At 37.3% G+C, this 11094-nt stretch overlaps 1 protein-coding gene across 2 annotated transcripts in view; it reads right to left on the bottom strand.

Annotated features, from left to right (window-relative positions):
* The window catches only part of CSTF3 (cleavage stimulation factor subunit 3), a 49146-nt gene continuing 38052 nt past the window's right edge, over positions 1-11094 (bottom strand). For both annotated transcript variants that reach the window (XM_084520211.1, XM_084520212.1), the window contains 11 exons: positions 10919-11028; positions 10351-10467; positions 9188-9262; positions 7749-7892; positions 7540-7642; positions 6011-6080; positions 4474-4669; positions 2523-2676; positions 2069-2163; positions 1875-1935; positions 1-692 (listed from right to left, as the gene is read on the bottom strand). In XM_084520211.1, coding sequence (XP_084376337.1) covers positions 490-692; positions 1875-1935; positions 2069-2163; positions 2523-2676; positions 4474-4669; positions 6011-6080; positions 7540-7642; positions 7749-7892; positions 9188-9262; positions 10351-10467; positions 10919-11028 — 1328 coding nt within the window. In that variant the 3' untranslated portion in view covers positions 1-489. The remainder of the gene's footprint in view (positions 693-1874; positions 1936-2068; positions 2164-2522; positions 2677-4473; positions 4670-6010; positions 6081-7539; positions 7643-7748; positions 7893-9187; positions 9263-10350; positions 10468-10918; positions 11029-11094) is intronic.

The raw sequence follows: 11094 nt of genomic DNA, 5'->3' as shown, positions 1-11094 counted from the left end.
TTATCGATATCCTTTTATTTTAAAGGAATGTTTTTTCCATTTTCAACTACAAAACAGATTCCATACATTCTGCCATAAATAAAAACAAACAATAAGGCAGGACACTACATGAACAAACTGAGAACAACTGTCTTCCAGAAAATGTGAATTAAAAATGCTTCACAATTATAAGCCATCCAGTTTTTAAAATAAAACTGTTGAAAACCCACAAGATTTCAAGTGGTAGATGTGAACACCCTTGAAGAACAAAATGCAGTTTAGACATTTCGCACTTTTGGTTTTGAAAACCTAGTTTTGTTCAGAGCACATTCTAAGATTGTTCTGTCTGTTTTCAGATCAAGAGCCAAATAGGAGAAGAGGCACCACAGTAACAAAACCATTTTCAAGATTTTTTTTCTTTGCAGCTGTCCCTTTTAAATGCTTGACTTTTAAGAGACTGAAAAACTCAATGCAAGTCTTTGTCTGTCACAGTAGAACTCCAACCTTGTTTCACCGGATTCTCTTTTGTTGTCGTGCTCTGTAAATGTCGTGTACAGGGGGAACTACCGATCCTTTCTCCTCATCGTCGTCAGAATCTTCATTTGGTCTCTTGACACCCTTGTTGAGCATAGCATTATTTTCCACAGGTCCGTTGCCTTCCACAGTTATTTCAGGTAGGCCTCCAGTAATTATTCGCACAGCTTCATCAACGGCTTTTGAAAGAGAAAAAGATGACTTGAATTTGGGAAAAGAAATGCCCTGATTTCAGCAAAGTTGAGTACAATTTCAGGTACGTTTTTGGAGTAAAGAAACAAAGGAGTAAGTGTTAATATGCATGCAAACAGGGACACCAAGGTAGACGCGTTTTGGAGATTTCCAGAACAAGAGGCATGTTCCAGACATGAGACACGTCTACACTGTTCTCTTACAGCTGCTAAGCATTGACTCCCAACTGTCTAAAACTCTCAGCTATGGCAAACACTCATTAGAAAGTAAATGCTGCTGCTTCAGCTTGAGACCTCCCTGTACATAAGTTTGTGAGGTCAGCTGCAAGCCTAATAAAAGAGGAAAGCCTCCTTGAGCGACTGTGTACCTAGTTCGTGATTCATCAGCAAGTATACATAGCAAGTCAGTTTCTGCTTATAAACAGAAAAGGCTTCAAAAATAACCTGTATAATTTAAATAAGTGTTTTATTTTCCCTCTAAAGGAAATCCTAGCTTTCTGTCTGATCAGTTGCCTCTTCAACTATCAGAAGAACTCAAAGTAGCATATTAATTATCTCCCATAATTTACATGAAGCCTGGGGTATGGATCTGTCTTCTTTTCATATTTTAGAATGCTATTTCTGTTGTAGGAGCTAAGAAAACATTGTTCTTGACTTGTTTTCAATCACTGCAATGATGTGCAGTCAGAGTTAGACCTACCAACGAACAAATTTAGATAGCCAAAGACTAGGAAGTCTATAATTAGGTTTGCTAAATACCTAGCAAGGTATTAAGCCTTGTAAAATATAACCATGCTGCAAATCTGTAATTTAATTATAGTTATTATGCTGCTAGAAATAACGCACTGCTTCTTTTAAAGGATATTCCTTTTAAAGGCTATTCTGAAAAATCTTTGTTTCTTTTAATGTTCACCACCACAATGATATTTTTTAAGCAGCAGGTGGTGATTTTCAGCTTTTTTACTCTTTGCTGATCTCCACTCACAGTTAAATGTACAAACATTTCTAGGTCGATTCCAACCTACAAACAGCCAATTCACCAGGGTACTTTTAAATAATAATTATATATCAGCATCTATAAATGAGGTCTGGGTTTTAGACAGTAATATCCATATGTAAAACAAAGTCATGCAGCACTACTACAGACTCCAGAGTGAACAAACAACTTACTGTCTGGCAGTTTGCATCTTCTAAATATCTCCATGAGCTCATCCACTTGAACAAAGGGACCCTGATTTGTTAAAAAAAAAAAAAAAAAAAGTTTTGTAGATTATTTTGAATAGAGTGCAACATACCCTGATTCTGTCAAAATAGAATCTTGTGTAATTTTTTTTTTTAAGTTTTCAGAATTCTTTAAAACAAACCTGAAAACAAACAGGAGGTGGCAGGAGCTTCATTAAAACTACAGCTGCTGGTGGAACAGGAAATACACCACCTGGTACAGGATGTAAACCTGGGGCTGTGGGAAGAAAAACTAGATGAATACAGTGCAAGACAGCTATACTTGTATTGCTTTAACACCATTATTATTTGGTGCAAATAATTACTACCTTGTCACTTTTGCCTTTACTAATTACATACTGTTTAGTCCCTGATCTAGTCTATGAGCAGCGTGTGTAACAGGTTATTACCAGACCCCAAACTACTTGTACATACTGCCTTTAGCAATCCAATTAAACAACAGCCTAAAATGTAAGTACAAATTTAGGTGACTGAAGACTATAGGAAGTCTCTATGATTAGGTTTGCTAAACATCCCAGTTAGTATCTTGCTGTTAGGTGAGCTATAGCCACTTTGGACCGAACATATTTGACTTACGTGCTAAGTGTCTTGGCTGGAATGGAATCATTTGTTGAGTGTCTGGTTTTGGATATTCGGGCTTTCTGTCTACTTCATCTTTGAGAACAGGCACAATGGACGGTGCAACCACAGGGTCTGGAATTATAGCTGCCAGCTTGGCACGAGAGACATCCTGCAAAAGCCAATTAGACAGCACTGAACTTGGCAGTATCACTTGTTTAAATTACAGAACAAAACATCTCTCTAGACAAGTCACTTATTCTCACTTTGTCGTAATTATAATTACAGATGTCCTCTTAGAAGACCATCTGGGCAAAACGTGCATATTGTCATTGTACATTTCAGTCCTACAGTGGGGCTGTTCAGCTGGGAATAGAAACACCTAATTTTGTTACAAAATGGGACTGTATTTATCATTTTTGGATGGCTCCCTTTTTTTAGGTTAAAAAGATTTAGGTGAACAGGTGCAGACCACTAAGCTTCACAACTATCATTTCTCCCTCATTTCATTCCCTAGATTGCTTTAGCTGGAAAAGAAAGCAAGCATATGGCAGTTAGCAGGCATGCAAGGCATCAGTTCAAATTCTTATATTTTGGCATATGACAAGCAACAGAAACAAGCCCAAGGGCTGAATAATCTTAAGTACACCACCTAGCATGCATTTGTCAAGACATATGCTCTTGCAAATACACCTGTAACTCCAAAATGTCTTTGTCATGATTACTTTAAAAGAAAAATATCCAATGGCTCAGTGTGACTCATTTCCACCTATCAGGTTATTTTAAGATTGTGAAGATCAACAATTCAGCTGTTTTGTTGACTTCAATGACTTTTTTTTTTCTTTACACATATTACTTTTTTGTATAAGAAATAAATGGAAGCTGAGGCACTATTTCTGAGTTAGGAACTGAAGGTTTACTTCCCATTCACATAAGTGGGCAACAACAGTTCCTCCAGCAGAGCTGCTTTCTGCTTCTCTGGCAGCCTATTTTACATCGTGGTACAAAGAAACACAACATCTAATTGCTTACCAAAGCTTTATGGACTTGCACAGGACTAAAATACTAGTTAAAATACACGTTGTCAGAAATGAAACAGGAGACCACCAGCTACAGGCTTCTGGCCTAGAATTTAAATTCCAAACAGCAGCATTGAAGCACTTAGACCATAATAAACAACTGAAAAAAACAGGCAGCCACTGATCTCTACAGGTAAGTCTCCTCAGTCATTTGTAGGAATCACTGGGACAGTTTGTTATTAACTTTTGATACGGCTCTCAATGAAGTGAAAGGGGTTCTGCCAATTGGAGCGGAAGGGCAGTCAGCAGCATTTCTTTCCTCCTGATTCTCCTACCTTCAAAAATAATTTTGATTTTTGAAGGAGTTCATGTTTAAGTCCAAAGCAGAGACCTGTAGCTGAGTGGTGATGTCATTAACACGTCAACTTTTCAATGGAAAAATGAGAGGTAAATACAAATGCATGAGGTTGCATCTGTTTGTCATACTTCTTGCCCCTTTCTGCACTTGGCCCACAATGCCTGGCACCGCTGCCCAACAATACGGTCCCAGGGGAACCCAATTAGCTCAGTTTCTGTCGAAGTCTTCGACTGAAAATTAAATTCATCCCTGGTACAACCTGGGTGGAGTTACCACATTCTGGCCCTATGCTTTCATTTGCTGTCTTTTCCCAGCAGGTTTCCATTTAACATGCCTCAAGATCAAAACAAGTTAAAAAGTAAAAGCACAGTTTTGCTTTCATTGTAGCACAGTGCCAAGAAGCAGTCAGAGCAAACCTGCTAGAGAGGACACAAAGAAGACAAGGGGGAAGCACACCAGGCCTGTTTTACCTACTTTTCTGTCAAGCAAAAAAAAAAAAAAAAAAAGTAAGAGAAGTGCTAAACAAGGAACTGCTGAATTTTGCTATGACTGAAAAGCATAATAATGAATGTAAGCGTTGTTATCCACTTACCTTATAACCAAGAGCCTTAAGTTCACTTGCAGAGCAAGGGTACAAGTCCATGAACTTATACCTGTCTACGAGCAGGGCTGTTTCTTTACCCTCATATTCTTCCTTGAATGCTGTAAACCTTCGTTTTTCAACTTTCAGTATACTAGCTAGATCACCAATGTTACTTTCAAAAGCTAAAAACCGAGCCCAGATTTCCCTGTAAAAGAAAAAATAGACAGACAGTTGCTGAAGGAGGAAGCAGTACTGAAAATTCCCCATTATAAAAACTCACAAGATGAGGTAAATCTGGGAACACGTTACCATTTTAGTATTTCTTTTCAATGCACCTGTAGCATGCATTACTTTCCCAGTGTTTTATATATTTTTGTAAAAACTTTCAATCTAGTGGATTATAAAGGACTTTAAACACTACCCATTCAGCTTATCTCTGCAGTTGATCTTTGTCACGAAAAGAAAAAGATTGCTGGAGTAAATGATTTCAGCATTTGAGGTAAGTTTGATCATTAATGTAAGATGCACAAACTACTCAGACTACTACTACACTACTACTACTACCACCACCCAGAACTTCACTCATCCCGCATGTGAGGGAATTTTCAATATAGAATACGAGTTAATTCATCTTCATGGACGAGCATATTCTAGGAGGCAAGAGCAATATCCCAAAACACGATAGGCACTACTTTACGTAGCCAAAAATGTATATAGGCCCTGCTTGTTGCTTTGTGCAAAATCTCACGCGTAACATGAATAATACCTGGCCATATTTCTGGACTTGAATAAACTTTCTTTTGGAGTTCACCTTTGAAGAAGATCCAGCTTTTAAATCATCTATTTTGTTTTCTTTTTGCTTTCAAAATATGCATAAAATATTTCTTACAAAAGGTGAGAATTAAAGGGTAGAATGACCATGGACAGCAGTGCAGTGTTTCAATTCTTAATTTTGATGCTTGCATCTAACAGAGTAATAATGGTAAATGCTTGGAATGCAAAGGGGTTGTTAACCATCTATTAGAGAAATAAATTCAAATAGTAGTAATGAAAATGTGCCAGTGAGTGGCAAATCCAAGACTTTTCTAATTCTTTCACTATTTTACTTTTGGTTCGTTGGGCATTATTTAGCATCTTCCTCAATAAATTCCTGACTCACTTTCTGTAACGTAATGCTCTGTCAATGAGAGATGTCCTCAGCTCCCTCTCCCCATTTATCTAAAGCAGGCACCGAGCGATATGTCTCATTAGCCATGCCACCTGCTGAAACTACTGAATCCTTTCCCAGCAGGAGCATTTTGCACTCTGTCCTCAACAATCCTGTCTCAATGAGATTTTAAAATCAATGAATGAATCTCACCGCAAGTGGGATAGGAACTTACACATATCTGTCACAGTTGCTGTTATTTTAGACAACATTAAGAGGGAAAGGAACATCTCTAGCTAACTTTGTCCTACTCATTTTTTTCTGTTTCTTTATGATCTTTGTAGTTGAAAGGGGTTATGTGTCTTTTTTAGTGTAGTGAAACTGCTTTTGCAGACATACCCAGATTTCTCAGGTGGGAGGCTCCCTGAAGTTAAAACACGTTCAAACAAAACTCTTGTATTATTGTCCTCTAAAAACAGAAAGAAAAAAAAAAAAGTCACACTGAGGAAAATATATTAGAGACAATTTAAAATAATTTCAACACATACACTGAATTAAATAAAAGGCTGACACTCTGATACCTTGATCTGATTTTCAGTAAGGAGAAAAAAACCTGAACACCTACATAAAACTAACACCGTCAATTTCTACTGTGAATTTGTTATTTGCAAATCTCATTTTGTTGTAGCAACAAAATAGGTTCTTTATAATGGCATGGCTATTATTTGGCATATCTCCAGGATCTCTGTTTTATTTTCAGTTTTCCTTAATTACCATCACGGCACATCTTAGTATTTTTTAATTGGGCTCTTCGATCAATGTAATTCTCTGTTGTATGTTCCTCAGAAGCCCTCCAAAAATTACTAGACCTGGTTCCCAATGAGCAGTTAGCCCTTGTATGTTGCCAACTGGAGGAAAGGAATGGTTGGTTGGTTTGTTTTTTTAAAACTGCGAGGTTCTGTCCTGACTTACTAAGTATTTTACCATATCTTACATTTACTGAAGTTCAGCAATCCTTTTTTTTTCCCCTCCAGTAAAGCCTGCCAGTTGCTAAGAGAGAGCAGTACACTCATGAGTTTTGAGAAAGTTTTTGTGACAGTGATCTGTGGAAAGGCATTTTGTATGTTCATGTAGACCTACAATAATTTCTTGCAACTTTAAATATACCTTGACTTGAAAACTAAATTTTATGCTTACAACCGACAGAAGAAAAAAGCTCTACATCTATTCAACCTTTCAGAGCCTGCAAAAAAGGTACTGCACTGTAGTCTGCCAGGAGAAACTCACGTGCCTGATACCTACAAAATACCCTCAAAGGTTCAGAAGTAGAGCTGCCCACAGCCACCAACTCACCCCAGCCACATGGAGGCTTTCTCACAAAATTCAGCTAAAAACCAGAAGGGCTTGTGTTACCCCCATTCGTTGTTATACCACAAATACTGAGGTAAGGTACTGAACGCTTGAAGAAACACCAGAAGAAATCTGAGTATCTCAGAGGTATCTGGCAGACGCGAGTGGGCAGAGGAAGAGCCTGAGGACAAATGCTTCTTGCCTCTTTTAATGTCCCCCTTCCTAGCTCAACCCAACTTGCCAGCTTCAACCCCCCACACACATCTTTTTGCCCGGTTTCTCAGTGTAGTTCCCATTATTCACAACAGATGCTTTAAAAACGCTGCACTGCAAATGAGTTACTATTTTGGAAAGTTCACTTTCCTATTAAGTAGCAACAAGACCTAATGTCAATACACTTCTGGAATTTCAATGCCGTCAGAACAGCGTTTTTTTTCAAATGAATTGCTGAGTTTTACAAAGAGGTTTCATTGCTCTTCACGGAGAATTAAAAGTAAAATACAAAGAACTCAGCCTGGACCCAAACTCACAGAAGGCAGATTAATGCTTCATTAGATGTCTCAACATTTAAAGCTTACCATTAAGGTGAGACAGGTAGTCGATATATGCCAGCACATATTCTGGAATGTCCCCGTATTTCTTCAGCCCCAGCTCAAAAATCTTAAAGGCCACAGACTTATCCTGCAAACATTTTTTTTTTTAAAAAAAAAAAAAAAAGCTCATTAGCTTCAGTGAGATGCACACCCTCCCACAATCCTCGGGTACCGAACGGAGCAGGCAGAATTACCTTACTACAATAATACTCCATTAAAGCTGCTGTAACATAGACATGGTGGCGGGTCCGGGCATCTTCTCTTGCTTTCTTAAATATCATTCTTCCAGATTTTATGCCTTCTGCTCGCCTTGCAAATTTCATATATTGGATATAAACCTAAAATGCACGTTAACATTATATAGCATCAGTGCTAACAAAGAATACTAGGATATAAAGACTTTTTGGCCGTATCTGGAATAATCCGTACTCACAAAATACAGCTAAGAAGTCATAATAGAAACAAACAAGATTGTGTCATGCCTCTGTGTCACAACGCTATACATACTGAGGTAAAGCTTTTTATATACTTGTTTTAAAAATGGAAAGTGCCTAAGATCAATCCCCTGACACATAAATAGTTAACAAACATATGTTTCAAGGCAGGGTAAGTGGATAAACCTAACTTCAGAAAATTAAGGACTTAGAAAAATGACAATATTCCAATAAAGTCGAGAAATTATAAGATTAAAGAGTTGGCAAAAGGACCATTTAAGTATTTTACTGTATATTATGGGATCCAAACCAGAAATCATTTTATCTGCGAGTATTTATACCTACTCAAAAATAATGAATGTATTATTTAATTCATTGGCCAATTTGTGATTTGCACTTCTTTGGAATTTAATATTCTTCCACTCAGAATTAGATCACAAATAGCAGCATTCCTCCAATGGGAGGGACTGGTATGTGTTTTCTCAGAAAACATGTGTTAGGAAAGCATTGTGATTCTGAGCTTGATGAATAAACATGTCAGTAAATTGATACCTTTCCTCTGACAATGACCTGTTTAATTTTAGACCTCAGACCTTCTTCTTCCTTCTCATGCTTTGTCATGTCTATAAACCACGTCACTTTTTGAGGGCAGGTTACCTTCTCACACCATGTGTTCAGTACTGGCACAGCTGGCACTATGAATGATGCTGTTTACTACGTAAGTAGATGTACAGCAATAAACTTTAATACTTATATAGTGCATTACAAACTTATTTGCAAACTACACATACACAGAAAGGTATTTATTACTTTAGGGAGGGCAATGGGCAAAAGCAATGTACTTTTAATCAGTTAAGGAGAAGCAAAGTGAAATTTTAGTTGGGCCAACAACACATACACCAATTCTTATGAGATGCTTCATAAAATCTTTAACATCTGACATCTTCATAACTTGTTTTAAGAGATTCTCCAAAAGACACAGAGGAGAAATATGCACATGGCTTAGTGTCTGAATGGATTAAAGCCTCTAATTATCAACCCTGCTGAAATTTTAATCTAATTCTGTCATCTCAGTACTCCACCTGCTCAATCATCCTTGCGACCCAATAAACTCATGTAAGTACTTCCCCATTCTCCGAGTGCACTCAGGTGACTGTCTATGCAAATGTGGAAAAATTCAATACGAAAGCTCATCTTACCAGAGTGGGATCGATATCTTCAATAGCCAAGAGTCGATTATATATGCTGTGTACTTTCTCATACTTCATTCGACTCTAAAGTAAAGAAAAAGGAAATACAGAATGCTTGGTAATACCATTACAAACCACCTGTGAGAATGCAAAAATCAATCTAAAGAAAAAAATAAAATTTTTGTTTCTTTTTTTCCTCAGTTGGACACTACGTATGTCAATCATTTTAAACTGATGCATTTTTTTTTGTCTTGTGCAGTCATTTCTTTATTTTCCACATGCTGTTTTTACCAGTGCTTACATACATGCTTTCCTAGAGTCTCTGTTGTCTTTTTTCTAATTTTGTAGTACTGCAGCAGAACTGACATTTTAGGTGTTTGGGATTTGAAGACTGTTTCCTTCGTCTTCAACTAAAGATAACTTGCAGGGCAGCTAGGAAGACCACCTTCACTCTAAAACCTACACAGTTCAAGTAATCCATTCTGTTCTCTGCCAGCTGCAGCCCTCCAAGCTGCATGGTGCAACCTTTAAACACTTTAATAGCCAGTATGTTTAGGGTACAAGAGGCTGCATTGAAAACCAAGGATTTTTCTTTTAAGCGCAAAGATTTGTTGGCTTTTGTCCTCAGGATCTTCCTGCAAAGACTTTCATGTTACAGTAAGTGGGCAAAATACATCCTACAGAGGGTTCTATAGTCCTCACCTGATCAGTGGGAAATTGTCCTCATTTCTGATGGTTCATGTGCAAAAACAACCCTTGCTGGGGCATTACTCATCGAGTCTATGTGATACAGTGGTAGCCATGGAAACACAAACATTAAATCCCCCAAAATTGGACAGGAAAGGTGTTCTTTTCCGCCATTTTAAAAATTAAGCTGATGTTCCAGTAAATGTAAATTGATCGGTTTTTCAACGTCACAGTAGTTTGAAAAATAGTTCATATTTGAGTGGAAAGGCACTAGATTTTCAAAAGAATTATAACAAATACTGCAGGCTGTTTCTCCCCATTTTGTCAGCTCAGTGTCAGAAATACTGAGTGAGGTTAAGGCTAGAAAAAAATCTGCAAATTAATTGTACAGAAAGTCCGTGTATTCAGTATGTTTCAAATAAATGACATTATTGAAGAAAGATGCCTTTGTGTTTTAATATCAGTACATCACTATTTTGGCTCACCTCTTCATAATCTGCGTATGCAAAATAAAGAAGCATATTCTTCTTTAGTAAAGTGCTGATCGCTCTTTCATAAATATTAGCAGCCTCATCACTGAAAAGTTTGGCATTGTTCATGTCCTGTTACAAAATGAATATGATATCTGTTCAACACTTGTGACAGTGAAGGCCCATCTATGGAATGTCTTCTCTGCATGAGAAATTCATGCAGAGCGCCCATACAATGCTCCAATAAAAAGATACTCATCTCCCCAGTACTTGAGAAATCACTACAGCAAAATAAATAAATAAATAAATAAATAAATAAATAAACCACAACAAAATAAACCCAAACCTAAACCTGGCCAACAGGAAAATATTTTTTTTTTATAAATCTTATTATCCCAGATGCAAAATAAATAAATCAATCAATTTAGTAATAGAGCCCCAAATGTAAAATTCTGAACATGACACGAGATTCTTGAGACTTTTTGCTCCCCCCTTGGTTCTTAAATATTTGAGGACGAATTAACAACAGTAGACTGCATTACAGCAATTAAATGAGAAAGAAAGCTAACAGTAATCTCCTTACCCCTTTTTCAGCTAGCAGCTTACTAGATTGCTCAAGATACTGTGCAGCTTCATACCAGATATCTGGGTGATGTCCCAGAACCAAAAGGCATTGCTCATAGGCAAACATAACTAGGAGGAAAAAATGTAAGAAATATTCCTTGTATATTACTGCAGAAATAGTACTACCTTGCACAA

Source organism: Aythya ferina (assembly GCF_964211825.1).
Source record: "Aythya ferina genome assembly, chromosome: 5".
In the NCBI taxonomy this organism is placed as follows: Eukaryota; Metazoa; Chordata; class Aves; order Anseriformes; family Anatidae; genus Aythya; species Aythya ferina.
Note: the sequence above shows the minus strand (reverse complement) of the source record. Positions and strands in the feature narration are given on the sequence as shown.